The following is a 25,032-nucleotide window of genomic DNA, read 5'->3' as shown; positions in this document are numbered from 1 at the left end:
ATAGTTGAGATTGTGTCCTAGTGTTTTTATGCCAATATGCACCTGCAGGTCTTCTACCGTTCTTAGATATGAACATGCAATCTCTGAGACCCTAGGTTTGGCACTAGGCTGCTCTCTCAGGCTATGGATCAGGAGCAGGGATTTTGCTACAAGATTCTTTGCCTCTGGCACGTTAACTCCCAAACACTACAAAACTCACTGTCCTTATATGGCTGCAGTTATTTTTGGAATTGCAAATTTAATACAACTCTGTACTGGAGAAGTGATTACATGTCCCTTTATTCACAGGCAAAGATTTCTGCCCAGGTTTTAACACAGAAAAGCAACAGGTGTTAGGTTAGTTTGATGCAAATCCTAAACCTTTGTTCTATCAATGTTCAAATCCAATGTTCACAGTCATTCTAGCCCTTCAAAAAAAAAAAAAAAACACCGGAGGATAAGTTTCAACACATACTTGTTTAGCACCTATAGGTATCTGCAAGTAACTTCTTCCACTGATCTAATGATATTTGGTCCACAAGCTTTAAAAAAATAAGGGGGGAAGGCAGTTCAGGTGAGGCAAAGGCATTGGATTAGGTTACTCAACCACATCCTCCCAGGATGTCACCACATCCTCCCAGCCTGCTTCTACTGGTGGGAATTCTGAATGTGAATAAGGTGTGTTTCTTTGTGAACTAGGGATAAGTGGCAACCCTTTAAAACACTTTTTCCTTTAAGGTCTATCCCAGTCACAAGTCAAAAATAAATGACTCATTTCATCACTATAATTTGAGATGTCTACCCAAGAGCTCACCTTGATCTTTCAGGAAGGACAGATATGCTACTTTGCAATAAAAACCAATGCATGTGTCTCCTCAGATAATATCTGAGCAAGCTCATCATTCAGGCCTTAGCTGGTAATGGAAAAGCAGGGAATTTAGATAATCCAGGGGCCTGCCAAGTACTCACTACAATTGAAATTTTATCAATCCTATCTAAAGGCTATGTTTTGTCTACAGCAGGAATTAGAAGTGGCAGTTTTACTGCAAATCTAAGCTCTTGCTGGCATCTCACTGAAAAGTGACCTCATTTGAGACTGAATGGGAATCTGTCAGGGACAAACATGCTGATCCTGCAATACTGGTTTAGATTAAAGTTTATCTTCTGATTAGTGAGTGAATGATACTAAAGCAACATGAAAAGTGGTTTATGTGCAGATGGATCTTCAACTGGCAGTGTGTCACAAACTACATCACTTTTCAGGTAGATAGTACTTGCTAATAGAAGGCTCAGAAATGTCAGTTTTAATTAACATATTCATCAAATGAAATTCAGAGTTCATACCATACAGCAGCAAGAAGTGCTTGTGACAGCTCAGGACGTAGGCTGACTCAAGAGTGCAGATTTCTTTATGTTAACCTTCTGTATGTTTCTTGAAACATTTAAGAGCTACAGGTAACAGTACTGAATTCTCCTTTGTGTGATATTCAAAATCTGCATAATTTATCAATGTACTGGCCAAAGGTTTGTAAGCAGGCACAAAATGTGAAACCTGTAACATTTTATTTTAAAAAACCAACAAGCTTCAGAATAGATCCAAATGTAGTAACTTCTCCAAAAAAATATCAAAAGGTACAGTGTAAAGCCATCTTTCTCATTAAATACAAACTATCTTTTCATGATGCATTGCATCAATGTTTTGCATCTTTGTTGTATCCTGGTACACAGGAAATGTATGCACTGAAACAGGATGACTAATACCACATTACCTAAATTCTAACAGAAGGACTTTTTTCAACAAAATTTCTACTGGTAATTTAAAAAACCTTAACATTCATGAAGTTTAATTAAATTTTTGCTAGGTACGTTTTCAAAGTTAAAAATAAAGGGTTAAGTACTGAATGGTGTCAAGGATGTATTTTGACTTTAAAACTGCTACATGAAACAAAGCCCTTCCACTGTCAAATGCTCTCAATGTTAAACTCTTGGGTAAACAACATGTTTACTCGGAATTTCAGAAAAAGTGCAAAGAAACCACGTTTAAAAAAATTGAATCCATAGTTTTCCAAGCAAGAGTATTAAAACTACTTTGCACCATAGACATTTGTGGATGCAGCAAGCCAACAATTCCTTTTATCTGGCTATACCTAAGTCCCATTGCTATGAAACAGTTGAAAATCCACTAGTTTATGGAATTAAAGGTCATTTTACCTGTACAATTTTGAACAGGTGCTTTGTTTCCCTTAAGGGTGTGAATGCACAATCATCCTACAGATAATTATGCACATGCCTAGCTTTTACGCATGCTAGCAGTCTCACTGAAGCTAGTGGGATTACTCATGTACATAAAGTTGAGCATGTGCTTAAGTCTCTGCAAAATGTAGGCCTCTTCTCCCAGCAATTTTTCCCCAGCTTCAATGGCAGTCAAGATATCTGACTTTATTTCAGATCAGGCTAATCCTGGATTTCTCTTTGGTATATACAAACAGGTGCCATTTGATAGTTTATCTGTGTGGCTACTTCTTAAAAGACTGAGAAAACCATTTAGGGGCAAGGTATATGACATTAAAATCCAGAGTCTGGGAGGGTTAGGAAACCAAGCTTGTTACCCTTTCTTATATGAAAGTCAGTATTTGCCCTTATAAAAGGGACACCAAACAAAAATATTGCATTAAATTTGTGAAAACCTAACAAAGGAACAGAAGGGTAGAGTTTAAACAAAATGCAAGAGAAAGTTCAATTTACTGAGGAGGCAGATACAATATGAACAGCTGCAGTACAAGCTTCTCCCACACTGCCCAACCCTGACTCGGAGGGACCACTTTTAAGGATGAGTAGTATAGTCTTCATGCCTGTTAAGTACCCGGCCTCTCTGACAGTAGTTTTACTTTTTCAAATGAGGATGCAAAAAATTTAATCTCCAAAGGAAAAAAAAAACTTGTGTCAAAAGCACAAAGAATTACAAACAAACCCTTAAGAAAGAAAAGGAGGCGGCTATGTCTTGAACAGAAATACTCACACTCAGGCTTTATGCCAAACTGCAATCTGGAGGGAAGCTTTCTGGCAGACTCTCTGCCCCTCTGAAAAGAGAGGTTTGTAATGGAAATGTTGACACAATCTTCACTATAGCAGGATTTGAGGAGCAGATACTGAATGTCACTAACAAAAATAGTTAACTTTTGCCTGCCATTTGTACTTGGGCTGTGAGGGGAACTGAAATAAGTCTATTGCCTTGATCACCAGCTGGGGTTACACAAAATCTGTTCAGATCAGAACACAACACCACTTACCAAGCAGATCAGTTGCCCCATTTTTGCCTAGGTCATTGTGTCTTTTTACTATTAAAAGTAAAATCAATAAGGATATTTAGTTGTGTCAGCATCCTAACAAAAAGTCAGGAGAACTTCAGTGACGTATGCTATACTCTTCTGACCACTTTCATCCCAGTTTTTCAGATCGGTGGAGTCTTTATATATGTGTCCTTTCCACAGCCTCTAACCCACTGTTACAAAACGGCTTCCTTTGTTCTGAGACAGGGCTGTTCTTTGTTCCTTGAGGATCCCAAAGCGCTCATTCAAAGTCATTCCAGTCTGTAAAACAAAATCATTTCATAATAGAGCTTGCAAAATATCAGACTGATCTGTTACAATACCAAAGTTAGGACAATGAGTATCACCCCTGCTTAGTTCTGCTCCATCAGATTTTTTTCATCCATACTGAAACAGGCATCTAAGGCTTGTATGGAAACAAATACTGAAGATTAACTTATCTTGTTTTCCTTCTTTTGCAGTATTTATTTAAAAAAAGATGAGTAGAATATATTAACTCTATTTATATGAGATTCAAGAACATTAATGCAGGTCAGTAAAGCTGAAAACAGAACTTTTACTACACAGATCTGTTCTCCATACATATTAAATTACATCTGCCAACTTCAGTGACTAATACAGGTTTTTACTATTTTACACTCCTGTTGTTTTCAGACTCCACACAGCTGAGAGAGCAAACTGGATTCTATTCTAGCTAACAATTCACTTATTGCACTTTGTTCACAAGAACACTTGCAATATTCATTACATGTGATAATTCCCACAAAGCAAGATTTGATCTGGAATCACTGAAAGTCATACAACACAACAACGACATTTTTATGGGGTCTTGTCCCAGTATGATTTTAGTTTCACCACCTGTGACATTGACGGGTTACCACCAGTCTGAACTTGTACTTTTGTATTTCCTGATATTCTGAATGTCATTCCTCACCCCCACCCCTTATTTAGTTTTCCTTTTCACTTAAGACACAGCTGTTGCATAACTGTAGAGTGATGTAATTCAGTCTGGCAAATTTGTTAGATACAAAAAGCCCAAATTCTTAAACCATAAAATGGCACAATTTTGTTTTCCCAAAATGTCAGATTTTGATGTGCTCCACTCTGTAGACCGGGGTGGGCAAACTTTTTCGCCTGAGGGCCACATCGGGGTTCCAAAACTGTATGGAAAGCTGGGTAGGGAAGGCTGTGCCTCCCCAAACAGCCTGGCCCCTGCCCCCATCCACCCCTTCCCATTTCCCCCCTCAGAATCCCTCACTCATCCAACCCCCCCTGCTCCTTGTCCTCTGACTGCCCCCTCACGGGACCTCCTGCCCCTAACCGCCCCCCCCTCCCCCGGGACCCTACCCCCTATCCAACCCTCTCTTCTCCCTGTCCCCTGACCTCTATCCACACCCCTGCCCCCGACAGGCCCCCAGGGCCTCCCACACCTATCCAACCTCCCCCTGTTCCCCATCCCCTGACTGCCCCCGACCCCAGAACCTCCACCCCATCCGCCCCTTGCTCCCTGTCCCCTGACTACTCCCCGGAACTCCCTGCCCCCTTACCATGCCGCTCAGAGCAGCATGTCTGGCAGTTGTGCCACCCGGCCAGAGCCAGCCATGCCGCCAAAGCGCTGGCGGCACAGCGAGCTGAAGCTGCAGGGTAGGGGGGACAGCAGGGAAGGGGCTGGGGGCTAGCCTCCCCGGCCGGGAGCTCAAGGGCCAGGCAAGATGGTCCCATGGGCCGGATGTGGCCCGCGGGCCGTAGTTTGCCCACCTCTGCCGTAGACTCAGGAGCCATGGCACTGCACATAAACAAAAAACAATAACTAAATTCCCAAGGAGATTTTCTTCAATTTTATACATATGCAAAAAAGTTTTTGAAGAGTCATTGTTTTCAATCCTCATCTGAAGTTGAATTAATCAGATTCAGCCATCTGTGCTGTGCAGAAGACATGACCGGGGGGGGGGGGGGGGGGGGATGTTCCCTGTTGTCTTCTCAATTTAGGAATATAGTGCCCTTCATCCAGGAACATCACAGTGCTACACAACTATTAAGCTTTAAATCCTATGGGAGGTAGATACGCATAACAGATTTTTTAATAGTAGGACCACGGAGGTTAGGTACTTGTCCAGAGTTACACAGCAAACTAATGCCAAAACTGAAAGCAGAATCAATAAGCCTAACTACAAGTCTCCTACTTTAGCCCGAGACAAGTCTATTAACAAGGAGCCCCACACCTCTTTTATTTATAATATTGAATCACGCCAAGTAAGGGTTAGGAAACAGCTTTTACCTGTTTTCCAACACTGTTGATATCAAACTGCAAAGTAACTCCTTTGGGAATCTTCTTCTCTTCTGGTTGCTCCTTGTTCATTAGAAATGGGGGCATAGGAATACGAGTTAACCGTGGCTTCTGGGAACTGAAAGAAGACTATTTTTAAAATGGCACATTGAATAAAGGTTGATGTAACAATAATCAGGTGTTACTGTCTACAAAGATGTACTATGAAAAGACAGGAGACCACACCTCCAAGTAAACTGCCAATACCGCAACAGAAGGAAGAATTATTAGAATATGGTTGAAACACTGACTGGATAGTTGGGAATGTTTGATTTCAAGGAGGCAGAGTATAACCATTCATCATGTCACTGAAAACTATCTATCCGCAGATTAAATGGGCTAAAAAGCAGGGAGGGAAGAGGAAGAGAGCCAGTATTTTAAAATTAAATATTTGCATATTTATTTTAAACCTCTAGCACTATTGATATATAGTGATTCTTTACTGTCAATTTTACAAGATTTAGCTATAAAGAGCAAGGCTGGTGCAGTTCCCTTTTGAGGATAGGTACCTCTGATCAAAGGTTTGCTCAGAGTTCTGAAGCTGAACACTAAGAATCTTAATATACAGCTGTCTTGTCCAATTTACAAAAAGGAACACAAGAATGTCTGTCTGATTTAAACTCAATTCTACGGTTATCGCTACAAACTAGGGAGGATTCAAGTACCAATTCCTGGACGTTCAGTCATTCAAGACTTGGTGAGGGAAGGGGAACTCAGCCTAGTTATGATGGGGTAGAAGGTGTAGGTGAAAGTTTATCCACTTAGTAATTCTAAACTGTCACAAAAACTTTTCAATTTAAGCCCACACCAAGCTCCTAACTGAGGAACCTCAAAGTGCATTCCAACAATTACACATTATCTGAACACAGATTGAGAAACAGAAAGGGCCTGATCTTGCAAAGCTTCCACAGACAGAACTCCCATTCAAGCCACTGGGAGCTGTAAGTATGGAGAACTTGCTACACTGGGCCCAGACACAATACCTGGAGTTACGAAGGAAGAAGATTGTTTGGAATGTTCTACTCACACTGGGGATGGGATTGCTCCAGGGTTGTCAATAGATACAGTCAGAATTCCTCCATTTGTGGTGGAAGTTCGCCATCTAGTTTGAAAGCATAGGAATCACTTATGCAGGCTGAAATTCCAGTGTACCATTTGGGCTTCACATGAAACGCACGTTCCTGCCTAGCCACTATTTTAAAAAAGTCTGTCAGAACTCTAGAGTTTTCAGAGTATAGGGTGGTATACCAAGACTACATACAACCAGGCACGAGCTACACATCTATATGGACCAATAGCAGACTGAGCACAGGCCTTTGAAGCCACTAAATTATCCAACTATTCAGAGCAGCTCCAGATGACATTGGTGAAGAGTGCCAACACATAATCCACCCTAGCATTTCAATAATTGCTAGAGCAATGGTGGAAGTTTCTGAAAATATTGAGTGCAGATAAGACCAGGTAGGTTCATCAAATCCAACAGTGAGTCTGAAATTCTGTGACATATGCTGCTCTCATATGAGCTGTCTAATTCTTCCTACTATAGCTTGCAGCAATCCCTTTTGCTTATCCATGAAGAGCCTGGGAAGTGGAGATTCCGTCTTTCCTCATAGACATGTCTATCTTATCTTCCTTTTCACACGTAGGCCTGGAAAATGGCTGGTCTCACTGATTTTAAACTGTTTTACAGGCTCTGGATTTATAAATTTGGTACAGTAGCTGCTACATCGTCAGGACGGGAGAAACTGCTGTCCTATATAGAGCCTAAATTAAAGTTTTAAAATGATAGAGCCTTGGGAGCAGAGCTTACTTAGTAGCTCTGAAATTGGCAATAGATCCCTCATTCCTGGGAGCATCTTCTGCAAGTGATCCTTCCAGTTAAACGAAGAGCTGCTGTAAAAGCAGGAAGGTAGGCGGGAAGAAGGGAGAAAAGGATGAAAAAAACTGTTTCCCACCAAACACATAGTACATCATCCAAATTCACGTCACTACTCAACTCAGAAGCCCACAAGAGAAGGTTCCAGTTGCCACAACAGGAGCAAGTTAGAGTACTCTGGATACAGCAGGACTAAAGCAAAGCAGTTTAAATGAATAATCCCTTAACTGTAGCTCTTCAGCTGAAATATGACACTTACTGACGAGTTCTCTTTGTTGCCTGATTATCCAGAAGTTCTTCTACTGGCTGCACTTGTGCCTGCACCTGAAAACACAGAAAGATGGGTACAGGATTTGAATACTGTTACACTTCCTGATCTGGCAGTGTGAGGTTTTAAAACAAGCATCTATGAACACATCCATAAGATGTATAACAAAAACAGACCTACAACTGTTCAACTGCGGACGGTCACCTTAGGCCCCAGAAACTCATATTCCCTTACAGCACAGGCAATTTTTATAAAGGGATTAAAATAAAGATATTTGCCAAAAAACGAAACCCAAAAGGCAAGACACGGAGGAGAGAGATTCTATCCAGAGTCATAAGGACCAGACAGGGTGGAAGCTTACCCACACACAGGGTTGGAATAGAGGAGAGAGATTCACAAACTGGGATGTGGTGAAAAACTTACTATAAGAGATTCTGTATCTAATGTCACTGAATCCCCCTACCAGTCTGCAGTTTTATCACATTCGGATTGTGTTTTTTAATCTCCCCTGCTGCAGTCTGAAAAATCCTCACTAAAGCAAGTGACTCCACATTGACCCCTGCATCTGTGCAGAACCCCACTGAAGTAAGTGGCGCTCATGTGTACCCATGCAGTGTCAGTTGCAGTTAGGGCTCAAACATATAAAGAAAAAACGTAAAAGCCACTTCTCTTTACATTCTTAGTTATTTGACTGTTACTTATGAGGCTGATGGTTATACATATTTATGATTAAACCATATAAATCTATATCAATTCATGATTTAAGGCTAAACAAATCTGCAATTCTGAAGCTTACTGCTTTCCATCCTTCAACTAAAGGCAACTTTAAAAGCCCATACATAGCTTTAAACAATTTACCTTCAAGAAGCAGCTGCAAGCTTGCCACTATCCTGAAATACACACCCCAATTCCATGCACCTCAGAATGATTCAGCTGTTTTTGGGATACAGAAAGACTCACATACTGCTCTACAAGAAATCTTTAACTCAAGATAGGAATAGGTTGTTCCTGGAATGGTAAATATATGGTTCCAAGACCACTTGAAGTGTTGTCTTTTCAGAGATCAAAGAAAACACATCAAATGAGTTTATTCAGAGTTGATCTAGATAGTCTGATCCATCAAATGGGGAGCTGAGGAAGAAAATTACATTCATTTTAGAATCTAGTGCACAGTATTTATTTTATTTAAGAAAATTTTTACTGTACCTTCAGCCCCCTCCTGAAGAGGAAAGTTGCTTGACGCATGTCTTTCTGCTGGTTTAGTTTATTTCCAATTCTGGCAAAAGTGGATGGTATATTACTCCTGTAACATTTTACAAAATAAAACCAATATCATTATCAAAAACGTCTATGGACAGCCAATTTTTACAGAAAAATAGAATATTGTAGAAAATGGAGTAAAGAAGCAAAAGTCTCATATTCCCCAATGCATCACTAAGAAAAGTCACACCCTAGCTTCATTTAGAGACTGAGCCTTTCAACTTTGTTTGTCCCAACTAAATATTTAAATGGGATAGAGCGGGTTTATTAAATCTACATTTTTCTTTTAAAAGACACATGGAGTTGTCACGGCTACAGGGAAAACCGCACCTCAGACCACTTTTTAGTCTCTCTCTCAGGTGCTCCCTTCAGGTGATAGGCCTGGCTTCCTGCACCTCATTTTGAATGGAACCGCCCAGTCCAAACACACTCAGACTGGATCTCTGGCCTACAGTCCCCCTGGTTCCCAAGCATGTTAATGACACAGGGGTAACTTAGGTTCGACACCTGTAAGAGTTTCTCTCTTCAGGAACCTTTGCATGAGCACAGAAACAGCGTCTTCAAAATAAAGTATTTATTCATTCATTCCTCAAAAGGTATTTAGGAAAATGGGCTAACAATGAAAGTCCTAGATGCATGCCTCCTTACCTATGCTTAACCTTTCTAGTCATAGCTCAGGGACATCCAGCTTATCCCCATATCTCAGAGTTGATTTGGGAGAGCCCATCTGTTCTGCTCAAAGCTGCGTACTCCCGCGTCTCTGTGTCCGTCAATCTAGGCATCAGTTTTTCCTCTGCTGACAACCGACTTCCCCCTTTTCTCCCAGGGTTGCATTGCTCCCTCTGGGTGTGGAGGCCCCCCAACAGGTCCAAAGTGAATGGACTCAGAGAGGCTCACAGAGAGAGACAGGTGTGCTGAAGGCTCAGAGGTGTGGTTCCAGGAGGAGGCAGTGCCTAAGGCTTAACCCCCCGAGAATGTGACCCCCCAAGGAGGGCTGTCACACTGAAGGAGGTTCCTCCCAGAGACTGTACGGAGCCAAGAGAGCATGGGTCCTGTGAGTCTGTGACAACATGGTAGCAAGGATGGTTGGCGAATGCACCCTGTAGACGATTAGCAGGTAGACAGCAAACTCGTTGCTTTGGTCACAGCATCAAAATGAGAGTAAGTTACCTCTCCCATGTGGAGATGGGCAGGGACTAACCCTGGGTCCCACACTTGCTTGGCTACCTTGCTTGTAACAGCAAGCAACACACCATATACAGTACTTTGCAAATATTAATCCTTCCAAAACCTGATAATTAGGTAGGGGAAAACGGAGATTCAGTGCAAAGAGGTTAAGTGGCTTGCCAAAATCTACACAAATCTGTCTAAACTGGTATCAAATCAAGCATTCCTAGCTCTCCGGTCTTGTGCCTCGCTGCAATGTGTCCTGTTTAAATGGTGTTCCTTGAGAGATTAGTGTACCAATATAAGTCAATCTTTTAATTTAGCTCTGCCCTCTACAGAGAAAACTGCCTATTTTTAAGCGAGAGATGAATGATAATAAAATTGTGAAAGTTGTTTTACCGAGTTATTATGCTCTAATTGCCAAAACCATTTTGGAAGACAGTAGCAGATTTTTTGTTTTTTTAATGATGGAAATCTGGAGACCTCCAAGAACATCTACTAAGTTACGTACTCCTGAACAAAATGGGGCGATATGGAAGGGGAGGAAGGAAATCAATTGACGAACAAAGATTAGGTTGATTTCCTTAGGTGAAACCAGCCCAGCCCTCTAATGAAGTGTGTGATACATCCAATATTTGGATAGAAATACAAAGTAGTCTGAGAAATATTCTACCCTAAAACAAAAATTTAGCCTTATGCATCTCATTACTGCACAGTCCACATATTTAGCATTTCCACTTGAACAGGACAGTAGAAGTACCTGGTTTATTTTGGCCGAAACCAGAGAATCCCTGTCCACATACAAGAGTTGGATGGACAAACCCCCAAGTCATTTGGCTCACAATAGAGTGAGACTACACAACATACATTTTACGCTGCAAGTTACTTACTCTCTTGCAGCCTTTACACTAGAAGGCCCTAGTCTCAATGGAAAGTCTACAATTTTAAACATAGTATTCAAAAGGTGAAACAATAAGTGTTCCAGGTGTCCCTAAACCTCTGACTGCCAGGAGCTGGGACTGGACAACGAGGGATGAATCACTCAATTGCCCTGCTCTGTTCATTCCCTCTAAAGCCTCTGGCACTGGTCACTGTCAGAAGACAGGGTACTGGGCTAGATAGACCATTACTCTGACCCAGTATGGCCATTCTTAATTTCTTAAGTGAGCCAGACAATTAATGGGATTCACACCAGTAGCTATGGGACAAGGTTTAATATTTAGTATGCACAATATTGCCTTGTGTGGTAAACGGTTTTTAAAAGGAAGCATAAGCCACACTTATCTGCAGTTTAACACAGTACATTGGAATAATTTCAGAGCAAACAAAGCACACTATAGTTTTCATGAAACCAAAAATGGTAGTAGATCCTGTAAAGGGTCTTACAGTGAGACCTAAGTGACTTAAATAAGATGCGTCACTTTTAAAAGTTACCTGAACCTAAGATTCCATGTATTAACCATTTTTATAGAGTTGGAACACTTGACCTACATGCATGTTAAATGGAGGTAAGTACCAAGTGTAAGTGAACAGAGCTGCTCCCTAACAGTTCCAGGAAGCAACTGATCCCATCATCAGGGCACACAAATCAGGGTACTGCATGAGGGCTACTAACTGTACAAGACTCTATCCTACTACTGCTGCCAGTCTTAGCTCTCTTGGTCCCAAGTCAGCACTGCCAGAAACAGAACTCCTCATCATTATCGAAGGGATGAGCTGGAAAAGGCATCTCAAAACAGCAGTTAGAAATCTCACCTCCTGTTTAATGGGACAGGCCTCCTGAGAGCTGGCATTTGTTTTCTCTGCAATTCAAAAGGCCTCTGAAGGGTCATTTTCCTTTTCAAGACTGGGTAGTTTCGCTGTGTGTTCTTTAAAAATAAAAAAAGAATTAAATATCCAAGTAACAGTTATTTAGATGGTGCCCTTTCACAACTCATTCAAAGTTAATGATATCAATCTAAATCAGTGGTTTTCAAACTCTTTTTCTGATGACCCAGTTGAAGAAAATTGTTGATGCCTGTGACCCAATGGAGCTGGGAATGAGGGGTTTGGGTTGTGAGAGGGGGCTCAGGGCTGGGGCAGAGGGTTAGGGTGTGGGGGTGAGGACTGCAGGGTGGGGCCAGGTATGAGGGATTCACGGTGTGGGAGGGGTCTCTGGGCTGGGGCAGAAATGCAGGAGAGAGTCAGGGCTCCGGACTGGGGGTGCAGGCTCTGGGGTGGGGCCGGGGATGAGGGGGTTGGGGGTGCAGGAAGGGGCTCGGTTTCGGGGCGGGGGGGCGCTCAGGACTGGTGGAGGGGACTGGGGCGCAGGGTTACCTCCGTTGGCTCCCGGTCAAAGGCAAAGAGGTAGACTTCCCACCTGTCCTGGCACCGTGGACCACACTGCACCCCAAAAGCGGCCAGTAGCAGATCCAGCTCCTAGATGGAGATGCGCAAGCAGCTCCACGCAGCTCTTGCCTGCAGACACCGCCCCCACAGCTCCCATTGGCTGGGAGTGTGGAGCCGGTGCTTGGGGCAGGAGCAGTGCGCGGAGCCCCGTGGCCCCCCTGCCTACAAGCTGGACCTGCTGCTGGCCGCTTCTGGGGCGCAGCGTGGTGTCAGAACAGGTAGGGACTACTAGTTTTTACTGGATGGCCACCAGGGTCCCTGGGTGCTGAGCAAGGCGACCCAGTGCCATGCATTCCCAAACTTTGAAAACCACTGATCTAAATGTCTCATGGATTACTTCACTGAAGCTGATGGACAGATTTACACCATCAAGAGAATTACCTCTGTTATCAAGATTACTTATTCCCTTCCTCCAAGCCCTCCCTCACCAAAAAAAGTAGTCATAATCTAAATTTGACCATCTGTCCAAGACCTTGTTACAAGTTGTAATTTGGAGAATATACTTAAGCATAACTTGTATACCTCTGAAAATATACACTACAAGCAGTTCTAGGATCCTTAAAGAGTCACCATGGTTTCAGCAAACTATGTTAGAAGATGTCACATCAATTCAACCATACTTTCCTTAGTGTTGATTCTCCATGTGTAAAACACTTCCCTTCCTCTTATAATTAGCTTGCTGCTCCTCCTGCCTGAATCCTTAAGAATATCACCATCCACTGTGATGTCAAGAATCACTTCCATAATTTTGATGAATTCCATATTCTAGCATACTTGCCACATGAGACGAGCACACCACCTGGCCTAAGTCAACTCAAAATTAGAACCTTGCTGTTAAGTTTAAAAAAAAAAAATCTACTACATTTGTCAAAGACTTGGTATATTCAGTCCTGGACCTGTTCCCGACTATTTCTGCTAGACCAAGCAATCAGTAACAGATTTAGAGTCTGCTACCTCATGGACTACCAGAACTAGATACAAGTTCTGTATGCCATTGTAGAGAGAATCTCAGGTTTCATATGGCAGTTTTTTTCTGTTCTTAACTTTTGCACATCACAAGTAAGCAGAGGTTAACAGTCACATTCTGATTACTTTTGGTACTCCCCCACCTATACTTGTTCTAGGATTTTAATCACTTCAGATATGATTATTCCAAAATGCCTTCACTTCATATGATACAAAGCATTATATTCTGGCTTTAAGTGTTTGGGATTATAGCTCTAAACTCAAGTCAGATCTGGAGCAGGGTGAGGGAAAAGCTAGATAGTATTCAGAGTTAGGCTATTTTAATGTAATGGTAAGGGCTAGAAACATTGTTGTAACAGTATAAATGCATTCAGGTCTAGTAAATCTTTCAAAGAACTGATCTTGGACATGTTATCATGACAAGATTTGCAATACCTAATTTAACACAGATGTGTTTTACCAGATACTTGTGTTACCATTATACTATAAATACATTTAGATATTTTAAAAACTAGTCATTCTGAATCTTTTACAGTCTGCTTGTCACACTCATTATTCACTTCTTACTTTAGGAATAACTCTCCATTGCCAAGCACGGACAGTTATACAAGGTACAAAAATTATATTCCTACCTTCTCACTAAGTGGTTGTCTGTTCAGAGGACTAATCCCTCCACGTGAACCTAGCACTTTCCTCGCTGCCAAGCCAGTTATAACTCCATAGGGACGCTTCTTCCCTGTTGCCCTCCTTCTGTGTCCCAAACGGTTCTTACTGAAACCTACAGTGGAAAAAAGAAGCACTACTAAACTGTTTCAGAAAGAGACACCATAGCCTATAGCCTTGGGCACATGATATTCAGTGACTGCTAGCTGCTCAGTTACAATGTAAGCTGCGAAACAGACGTTTTCAAAGTGTGGGGCATGCTGCCCTAAGGGGGTACAACAAGGTTATCGGGGGGGGGGGGGCATGAGGACCTGATGGGGCCATGCTGAACAGATGGGGCCATGCTGAACAAGTGGGTGGGGTTCTATGCAGATTGTCTAGCCAGGATCAGGCTCCCTGCCCATCTTGCTCCCCCCCCTGCTGCAGCCACGAAGTGGCAGTCACCCTCCTCTTCTGGGGAGGCAGACACAGACTCTGAGTGGGGGGCTGCATGCTGCACCCTGGGAATACTGCCCTTTCCCTGACAGACAGAGACCCCTACTGGCCCCAGCCCTTCAGCACAGCCTCAGGGCACAGAGCCCCATCCACGTCCCCTAATGGATAGAGCCTGTGCAGGGGAAGCAGACAGGACCATGCTGAAGGGCCGGGGGCAGTAGGGTATTGAGTCTGGTGGAGGGATGGGCAGTACTCATGGGCTGCAGCCTTCTCTTCCCCTCCTGACCCCGGCCCTTCAGTGTGGCCTCATTTGCTTCCCTGCAAGGGGGAAGGGGGACAGGCAGGGAGCCAGGTCCTGGCAGCCAAGGCCACCTGACCACTATAGAGAATGGAAGGCTTCCTTAACTGCTACATGGTGAGTACCCCCACCCCCTATTGTACCATTACTTAAAAAGAGGGAGACATGCATGGGACATCAATCTCTGAAGAGGACACAACAAAAGAGTTGGGGAACCTCTGTCTTAAAGCAAAAGCTATTAGCCTCATGTTACAGATAATGATGCTACATCACGTAAGTCAGTTCAAGACTGGCCTTAAACCAAGAAGATAACTGAACCAACTCCCAATATGGACCATGCAATTTTCCTGCACTTCATTGATCCAGTGTGTTGAAAACTCTATGGCAGAGACAGTCAATAGGCCAATTCCGGACTGCCAGATGCTTTTGAATGGACCCTGCAATCTTTTTACTAATCATTATTGTGATTTTTTAGAATTATTTTCTTCTCTGGAGTCTGGAACTTGACTATACCTTGACCAAGAAATTTGGACCTTGACAAAAAATAGACTAATCCTACTCTATGGCATTTGTCCAGAAACAGTGTTGTAGGATGAAGATTCCACTGTTGGGTGCAGAGTTCCAGGGAACCAGCAGCACCCCATCCGGGTCTATAAACAGTAACTTTATCGGACCATAGCCAAACAGCACAAAATGGCATATTTTTATTTCAACTTTCTGATCATACAGCAAGCAACAACAGTTTGGAAAGTCCCAACTTATATAACAGGAATTACACTCAGGTGCGATCTACACTGACAACATCTACCATCCTGGAGGGCCCAGCTGCAACAGCGGGCTCCACAGCAGGATTCTAACAATTTGGTTTTGTGCTATAAGTGAGACAGAACCACATTTTAACCATATTCCTAAATAGCATTACACCCTGCAAAGACCAAGATTAATAGGATTTGAGAACACAAGTTGGTCTCCCTTCTACAGTAATGAACAAACCATGTTTTTGCTCTGTTTTGAAGGGGAACACACAGACTGTTATAAACATGTTCAAGGACAGATTTTTCAGTATATAATGGACGGGACATTAGAAACCAGAGGTAGATCCCTTCATTTTAGGTCAGCAGCACCTAAAGTACTATAGGTTTCAGAGTAGCAGCTGTGTTAGTCTGTCTGTATCCGCAAAAAGCAAAGGAATACTTGTGGCACCTTAGAGACTAAAATTTATTTGAGCATAAGCTTTCGTGAGCTACTAAAGTACTGTAGTTACATCTGACCAAGGCATGGAGGATTGTCTCAAAGTGACTTCCTTCCTATTAGAAATGGTATGGAAAGCAAAAAAAATGGGTGAAGATTTTTTGGACTGTCTTCCACTAACTTATTCTGCTCACCCCCCACCCCCAATCTCTTGCTCCTCTATCCTTGATGTCCTTCTGAAGAAGCTTGACAGCACATTAAAAGACCTCCAGAAGCTCATTTCTGCTATTCTGCCCATGAATAGCAAAGGATCTGCTGCAGCATCATTCACCAGGTTCCATGTATTCCATGATTCCACAGTTCCAGTTTACTGCAGTATCCACCCCTTGCCTCAGAATTATGCTCCAGAACTTAAGATTTCATTTAAAGTTTCCAGTCCTCATGGTTGTGAAGATCACTTTGAAAAAGTGAAGTGAGTATAATCAATGCAGCAGCTCTTCTTAGTCTGCCAGCTTGAAATAGCAGGTCTGGGATGTATGAACTGTCCTACTCATCTCAAAACCTGCATTTCACAATCATTTTCAATTTGAGCACTAATTATTATATTGTTGATTATTGCATCTGATACAGCTTTGGAGATGAACGTTGCCTGATGCATTAAGTACAACACTGGACATGGAATATCGGCACTTGGCAACATTTCATATGAGGCTTTTCTTCACTATATTTTCCACACACACATACATCTCTAATTCAAGATATTTAAACACATTTCTAAAGTACACAGTGAACACTCCTTACACATTTGATCCAGGCTACCCTAGTAAAAAACCTGAGGCCTGAAACAGACGTATGGGGGAGCATCCATGCTAACTTTTACAAATGTGTAAAATACCTTGAATTAGAGGTAAAAAAGTATAGTAAAGGCCATAGAAGCTGCAGCAGAGCATAGCAAAAAAGAAATTAGATTCAAGTTACTAAGGAATTCACAGTAAGAAAATGTTTAGTCAATACGTTCCTATTTTGGTTTCAAAGGACCTAGGCAATGAGAAATACCCAAGAACCAGATGTGACAAATGAGAATAAGGTCTAATTTTTTTTTATATATTGTGTGATTTGATTTCACTGTTCAATTCAATTAACTGTCTGAATGCAGAGAGTTAAATCAAAGGAACCTGTAAAACATTAAAGAGCCAAGCAAGAAAAGTAATACAATGAGACAAAGAAAAGCCTCAGGTATACAGCTTCAAAGGTGTGTTGACATAACAATGGTTTTGCCCTTTCCAAAGCTGAGCCTAACATCAAAGAGTAAATTAAACCCTTATAGAAGCTGAAAGATACACAGACAGACAGTTCAGTGAATGGCCAGAGAGGCTAACTAGTGTGTCAGTGAAAAAGCAAACAGGCTGGGAAGACTCATTCAGAGACAGAAAGAGTATAACGTAAGCAGGAAGTGTGTTTCTCCCAATTCAGAAATGGGGAGTAAGCCGGACCTGCCTGAGTTCTGGATAGAGAGATTAAGTTTAAGGAAATGTGTGTGGGACTCTTGTTTTGTATTGCAGCCCTGTGCACTTTGTACCTTTGGGTGGAAGAATAAATGCATTGTTTTGAAGAAGTTGTTTGTGAGACACTGATCAGCTGCTGTCCCACGCTCCCAAATTAGGACCCACTGAAGTAGTCTTGGTTGGTATCCAAGGGGCCATAACCCAGATCCTAACCTAAGAGTGAGAGAATTGCACAATTCCACCCCGGGAGAGATAGGCTCAAGGCCTGACATCTGTGGGGGTGCACTCAGACCCCAAGACAGGACAGTGGCGCTGCTGCTTCAATTTAACAGTGTCAATAAAGATGAATTAAAAACAATTATTGCTCTATCAAGGCAGAGATATGATATTTAATATTCTGGGAATAAAGACCCCCAAAACAAGATCAGTGAATGGCAACAGTGCATCAATGCCTGAACAATGAGTCAATAAATGAGTAGCTGTTGATATGCTTTGGAGAAGAACTGTTCAGAGCCTTAAAAAGCATCCATGTGAAATGAGTAGGCTCATTTCCCCACTAGAGGTGATCCTGTTTAGTTGTGCAGGAAAGAACAGTTAGAGCTGATTTTTTTTTGAGAGAGACAGATTTCAAATCTGAAAAAGTTGTGTGACATTTGCTTTTTTTAAGCCAGCTCTAGTAATAGTGAATACAAGCCAAAGAGAGCAGTTCCCCAAGAGACTACGGGACTGTCAACATAACTGTATTTAAAATTCCAATCTGCATTACTAAGTGCCATTTAAGATACTTGTAATATTTTCTGTTCTAATTTTCATGTTTGCTGTTAACTTTTTCATTTAGCACAGCTTGGTCAGTGAAAGGAGGCTAGTATATTTATGATCAATTTCCAGTCAAAGATACTTACTCCTTCTCATGCACTTTATTCTAATATTTGGGCTACAAACACAGCAGAGGTGCATTTTTAAAGACTTCCAAACAAAATTTATTTTAAACTGATGATCAATTTTATGAGTTAGGTTTGGTTCTCCTACAAAGCCTATGTTTTGGGACTAAAACACATAACCCATTACTCACACACTATACATACTTAAGTAACAAATCAAACACAAATCAAACATTTTTGTATTAACAATTGTCTCCTTTTGTTTCTTACTAAAATTCCACTGTATCCCTAAGAGACAGCTGCGAGCTTAAGTTAAATTACTTTCTACAAAATGAAAAAATGCAAGTGAAATTTTTAAATGCCTCATAATTCGCTTTAGTGCATCATCGATCAAAAGCTTATTATTTCATTAGAATTAGACAGTTTAACTTTGTATAGCTTCCATTATCCACAATGCTAAGAAGGTACAAATAGTTAACTTTCAAACCACCAGTGTCACAGCCACATGTCTAGTTAGCCACCTAAAATCTAGGTAGTGCCTCAGGAGCATCTGAATACAGTCTACTGGAAACATTCATCACTACCAATGAAATCTTTAACAGAATCAGATAACAATGTAGACTTAAAATTTTAAACTGTACACCTTACCTCCTCTTCACTGCCCTCTTTCCCTACACCTCTAGTCCACTGTAACACTGTGGACCTGCAAAGTGAGACATGGCAAGATCTTGTGAACAAAGGAGGAGCTGGAGCAGCTTCTCTCTTAAGCACTCTGATCCGTCCTTTTGTGCATTCTGGAGAGTAAAGAACTCAGATTTCACTAAGTCTCACTTTGCAGGCTTGCTGCATAGAGGCAGTGTCACAGACTGGAGTAGGGTACTGAAATGCAAGATATGTAGATAGCAGTTGGTTCTGGTTTACAGAAAGTTTTAGGGATTGGCAAGGACTCCCGGTTTCTCCACCTACAAACCCTGACCATCGTGATGTCCCTCTCTCCCACTCCTCAGAAGAGGGTTAGAGGGATGTAGTTCACAATATACTGTCAATACAACTTCCAGGAGAAAGCCGAGCAAAGAGCAAGACTCTCTGACTCATGGAAGGAGTGCAATACAGCCACAGCTCCTTTTTTCTATAGAAACCTAACACTGAGCCCACATGGAAGCACTGACGCAGAAAACTTTTTTAAGCGGATCACAAACTAGAGCTGAATTATAAATTTAAACTCCACACATGACAGCATTTGGAAGAGACTGAGTGAACTATTAAGTCAACCCATACTTTTTCATAAAGTCCAAAAAACGTTGCTACATGGCTTTACTTAGTAGGTGACATTTCACCGCACAGTAATTATGAGAACTGTGTTGTATTTTTGTAAAGTACATACCTGTCTGCTGTTGGATTCCCCACCTGGTCCCCCTCATCCTGAACTGTCGAGTTCCATTCTGTTGAAGCCTTCTGTTCATTTTGGGGGAGTACTGCTTTCTCTCTTCTTTCTTATTCAATTTAATTATATCATCTGTAAAAATAAAGGTTTTATGATACACTTTAGACTTAAATATTTTAAGCAGCAATAAAATCTTAGGTGCTTTCAGTTAAACCCTATAGCCCTTACTCAGGCAAATTCCCAGGGTCAGTCTTTTAGGAATAATTCTCAATGGGAGAGTAAAGATGGAGCCAGGGCTACTTATTTGGCCCTTCAGATTTATTGGTGGGGATGTCACCTGCCACTCACTATTCTTTCTAGTATTTCTCTTGCATTAGGTTCTCTAAGACCAATAATGAACATTAAGCTATCCAGTAAAGAGTCAGCAGTTGTTAGTGCCCAGTGAGTGGCACCAGTTTTTCTGCATTGTACAATTTTTTACATTGATAAGTTACTATTACAGTTAAGTTGCACTACTGTATTCAGCACAGATATACGAAATTTTCACTTTTTCCATTTTTTTAATGGCAACAATATTCAGAAAGCCTTACTCTGGGCTTTACAGCATTACTCTCATGCTACCGTTTGAATAATTTAAATTAAACTTTCTCCTAAAACAATAGCCTCATTATACAATGTTTTGCAGAATACATTTATATATATATATTGTGGCTATTTGCGGAAGCTATTAAAGTAACCCAAGTTCTGTAGATAATTTTAATAGCTGGAAATAGGTCAAGCATAGCATTTTTGGGCTAACTGTATGGAGGAACCAGAAAAATCTACTTCTCAAAAAAAAATCTGTTTCAAATGAAGTGTCCGGGAACACAGTATAATCAATCACACAAAGTCAGAAAATACCAATGTTCCAGAAATATTACTTCTATAATACTGCCTGGTCTATATATTTTATGCTACATGTTACAATATTTAAATCAGAAAAAAGACAAGATACTATGACATTCATACAAAGCAGCCCAGTTAGCACTGGAATTTTAATCTTCCAAACATTTATTTAGTCCATTTTAAACACATTTTAAAGCAGATGACCCACCTACCACATCACTTTAGGAAATTTAAAGTTTAAAAAAAAGACAACATATTAGACTGCAGAACAACTGACAACTCAAGAATATCTTTGAAAACATATAGACTAAGCAGGTGAAATAATATCTTATTTCACCAACAGAAATTGGTCCAAGACACAAGCTTTAGCGCTCCATAGAGCTCTTCATCAAGAATCATGAACTCAGGCCTTGTCTGTACTTACAGCACTGCAGTGGGGCAGCTGCACCATTCCAGCGGTTAGTGAATATGCTGCCTATGCCAATGGGAGAGCTTCGCCCGTTTGTGGTACTCCACCTCCGCAAGAGGCAGTAGCTATGTCAACAGAAGCCCTGTCTACACCAGGGTTAGGTCGGTATAACTATGTTGCTCCACACCTCGAGGGATGTAGTTATACCAACCTAAGTTCCTAGTGTAGACGAAGGCTCAGGCCAGGTCTACACTACAGACCTGTCAGTAAACTACATTGCTCAGGGTGTGAAAAATCCACACCTCTGAAGAACATAGTTATACCGACATTAACTCCTCTGTGTAGACAGCGCTATGTCGATGGGAAAGCTCCTCCCGTCAACAGAGCTACCACCTCTCAAGGAGGTAGATTAACCTCGCCGACAGGAGAGCTCTCTCCTGTCAGTGTAGGAGTGTCTTCACTTAAGCACTACAACTGCACCAATACAGCATTTTCAGGGCTTGTCTACACTACTGCTCATATCGATATAATGTACATTGCTCGGGAGTGTGAAAAAGCCACCCCCTGAGTGATGTCAGTTATATCAACCTAAGTCCTGTTGTGTACAGCAGTACGTTGGCGGGAGAACAGTTACCACCTCTCACAGAGGCAGAGTTATTATGCCCAAGGATGTAGTGCTTCTAGTGTAGATTAGCCCTCGGGACAGATCTGACCTTCAACAGAGACATGGGGTCTGTGTCTCATTACAATAATCTCTAATCCACTAACTCTCCTTCATCCTATGACTGCAGACATGTTAATTGGCCACTTCATTTTGAATGGTTTCTTGCAATGTGTTAACTCTTTACACTTACCAATCTGTTCCACCGACTTCCTTCGGAAAAAATAAAATCAATCTAGGAAAAAAAACTAATTTTGTCTTCCATCATGCTTAAAAGTAAGCTTGATTCTTACAACACGACCATTTGTTGCTACAGAGAAGGATGTGAATTCCCTAACAGTGCACTTTGGAGATACATTTAAAAATAAGAGAATGACCATGATCAGATTAATCTGCCTTCATTAGTGAGGGAGACTGAGCAAAGATTAAAAATTGCAGATGGTTCAGAGGAATAATCAAAATAAATTACCAAACTGAAAACCCAGCCTCAGATCAGTAGCAGCATAATATGCGAGCATCAGAAAGGGTTTTAAGCTTTATTGGTGTTGGAGCAGAGACAAATAACAACTTTTCTGACACCATGACAAATATGGGATTTCATATAATCCATGATCCTGCCAACCCTACAACAGATTACATGCCTTTACGTGAGGGACAATTGGAATGAATGATTCTGTTTTCATGTAAATTACCCCAGTAACAAACTAAACATGAGACTAGGGAAAATATGAGGAGAATAATTTCCAAACAAGGTGTCACCCCATGATGGCACATTAGCAGTTCTCGGTAAACTATTGCTATTGACACACGCATAGTAAATCATTACCAGATAAAAAACTGGACCCAAAGAGAAAACATTGAAGTGAGACCAGAATGAAACAAACTAGGCAACCAAAATAAATATCTCCCCAGAATCAGTGTGTATCATAAAACACTATACACAAAAATCAACTCCCTATCCTCCCACATTCCTACCTTTAAGGGAGCCCTGAACCAGTGTTTTATAAGTTTCGCCCAAATGAAGGACTGGGTTAGTCACTTGGCAAAGCCCACTTTATGTGCAATAAAAATGGGCAAGTTGTAGCCACCCTCATATTTTAAGGTGACCCGCAAAGAAGTTTTTTGCATCTTCATATTCATAAAGGCAACATGAAGTTGTCGTCCCCGCCCCCAAAGAAAATCTCATTTACATAAAACAAGTCAGGTCTTCTTCTCCCCAGAATTTTGGGAAACTTGATGGTTGGATAACTAACAGGATTAAGACATCACAGATTCAAAGTAAAACTGAATTGAGAAAAGATATGAATTCTTTTAGGCAGAGTGCTTAAACTCAGCTGTTTTGGTTAACCCCAATTAAATCCAAAGTCTCCTTAAGAAGAAGAAAAAAGCTCACTTTGCTAAAGCCTGAATACCCTGACCACTTCAATGGTGAGTTCACCTGTATTTCTGAGGCTCTGCCAATGGGTCAAGCATCAAAAATAGGCAAGGCTGGCCATTGCTAAGGTGAGAGATCCAAACAGCAACTTTCCTTCTGTCAGGGCTCCTTCCCCACTCTGAACTTTAGGGTCCAGATGTGGGGACCAGCATGAAAGACCCCCTAAGCTTATTCTTCCCAGCTTAGGTTAAAAACTTCCCCAAGGTACAAACTTTGCCTTGTCCTTGAACAATATGCTGCCACCACCAAGCGTTTTAAACAAAGAACAGGGAAAGAGACCACTTGGAGATGTCTTCCCCCAAAACATCCCCCCACACCCTACACACCCCCTTTCCTGGGGAGGTTTGAGAATAATATCCTAACCAATTGCTTACAAAATCATCAAAGACCCAAACCCCTGGATCTTGGAACAATGGAAAAATCAGTCAGGTTCTTAAAAGAAGGCTTTTATTAAAAAAAAAAAAAAAAAAAGGTAAAAATCATCTCTGTAAAATCAGGATGGAAAATACTTTACAGGGTATTCAGATTCAAAACACAGAGGCTCCCCCTCTGGGGAAACCTTAAAGTTACAGAAAACAGGAATAAACCTCCCTCTTAAGACAGGGAAAATTCACATAAAACAAAAGATAAACTAATCCGCCTTGGCTGGCTTACCTCTAGTGGTTGCAATATTGGAGACTTGGATTAGGATGGGTTAGAGAAGACGGATTTGTCTGGCCTCTCTCAGTCCCAAGAGAGAGCAACCACGTAAACAAAGAGCACAAACAGAAGCCTCCCCCCCAAGATTTGAGAGTATCTTATTCCCTTATTGGTCCTTAAGGTCAGGTGCCAGCCAAGTTAGCTGAGCTTCTTAACCCTTTACAGGCAACAGGATGTGGCCTCTGGCCAGGAGGGATTTTTTAGCACTGTATACAGAAAGGGGGTTACCCTTCCCTTTGTATTTATGACACTTTCTATGGGGGGGGGAACAGGCCTTTATATAATAACAAAAAAGGGGGCACAAGCCTGGCTCACTGCACTGGGCCTAGTCTCCCTCCCTGGATATTTTCCATTGGAGGGCATGCCGGACCAGGCCTTCCTCCCTTGGGGGAAGGCTGCCTCCCCCCCCTTGAGCCAATGGGCCTGAGTGGGACTCCCAGGTCCCCAGCCGCTGTGCAATGGGTCCCACCCGAGGCCAGCGGGGCTGAGCCACCGGCTCCCCACCCCCACAGGGGAAGTGGGCTCAGGAGCTGCCCCCTTTCCATGAAGCAGGGAGGGACTCGAGGGACAAGGCCCAACCGCACCCCCCAACCCGCCTTGGACCCGCTCACCGAGCGAGCCCGGCCCAGTGCGCCCCCCCGCCCCTGTCCGTGGTCGGGTCCGTGCCAGTCACACATGGTTCGGTCCGTGTCCCCTCCCGCGTCACACATGGTTCGGTCCGAACGACTCCCCGCCCCCCAGCCCCGGCCCGCGCCCCAAAGGCGGCGGCCTCGGGAGGGGCCGAGGCGGCCCGGCCCGCGGCTCTCCTCACCCAGCGACATGTCGATCTTCTCCAGGCTCTCGCTGCTGCCGCTCCGGGCCGCGGCCGCTGCCGCCGCGGAGAAGCCCAAAGGGATCGCCCCGACACGGAACCCGTTCATGGCCGAGCTGAGAGCCGCCTCCCGTCCCTGACTGAGACAACGGCCGCCCACTCTGCGCACGCGCGGTAACATCCGACCCCGCAGCCGGAGCTGCGGCTCGCTGGCGC

General features: G+C 42.4%; 1 protein-coding gene across 1 annotated transcript; it reads right to left on the bottom strand.

Annotated features, from left to right (window-relative positions):
- Positions 1–280: 280 nt before the first annotated feature.
- Positions 281–25,032, bottom strand: FYTTD1 (forty-two-three domain containing 1). The gene is made up of 9 exons (XM_074963385.1): positions 24,817–25,032; positions 19,917–20,048; positions 14,192–14,337; positions 11,961–12,073; positions 8,985–9,081; positions 7,770–7,834; positions 6,662–6,736; positions 5,587–5,713; positions 281–3,569 (listed from the first exon to the last, which is right to left on the bottom strand). The coding sequence occupies exons 1-9, from the start codon at positions 24,995–24,997 to the stop codon at positions 3,474–3,476; spliced, it is 1,032 nt and encodes a 343-aa protein (XP_074819486.1). The 5' UTR covers positions 24,998–25,032; the 3' UTR covers positions 281–3,473.

The sequence above is a fragment of the Natator depressus genome, chromosome 9, assembly GCF_965152275.1.
Source record: "Natator depressus isolate rNatDep1 chromosome 9, rNatDep2.hap1, whole genome shotgun sequence".
Classification (NCBI taxonomy): domain Eukaryota; kingdom Metazoa; phylum Chordata; order Testudines; family Cheloniidae; genus Natator; species Natator depressus.
Note: the sequence above shows the minus strand (reverse complement) of the source record. Positions and strands in the feature narration are given on the sequence as shown.

Excerpts from the sequence above, each read along its gene's own strand:
- FYTTD1 (XM_074963385.1), bottom strand. The coding sequence starts at position 24,997 with ATGTTACCGCGCGTGCGCAGAGTGGGCGGCCGTTGTCTCAGTCAGGGA. Across the intron at positions 7,835-8,984 it reads TCTTCAGGAGGGGGCTGAAG|GTGCAGGCACAAGTGCAGCC; the intron begins GTACAGTAAAAA and ends CTGTGTTTTCAG. Across the intron at positions 5,714-6,661 it reads GGAGCAATCCCATCCCCAGT|TTCCCAGAAGCCACGGTTAA; the intron begins GTGAGTAGAACA and ends GTCTTCTTTCAG.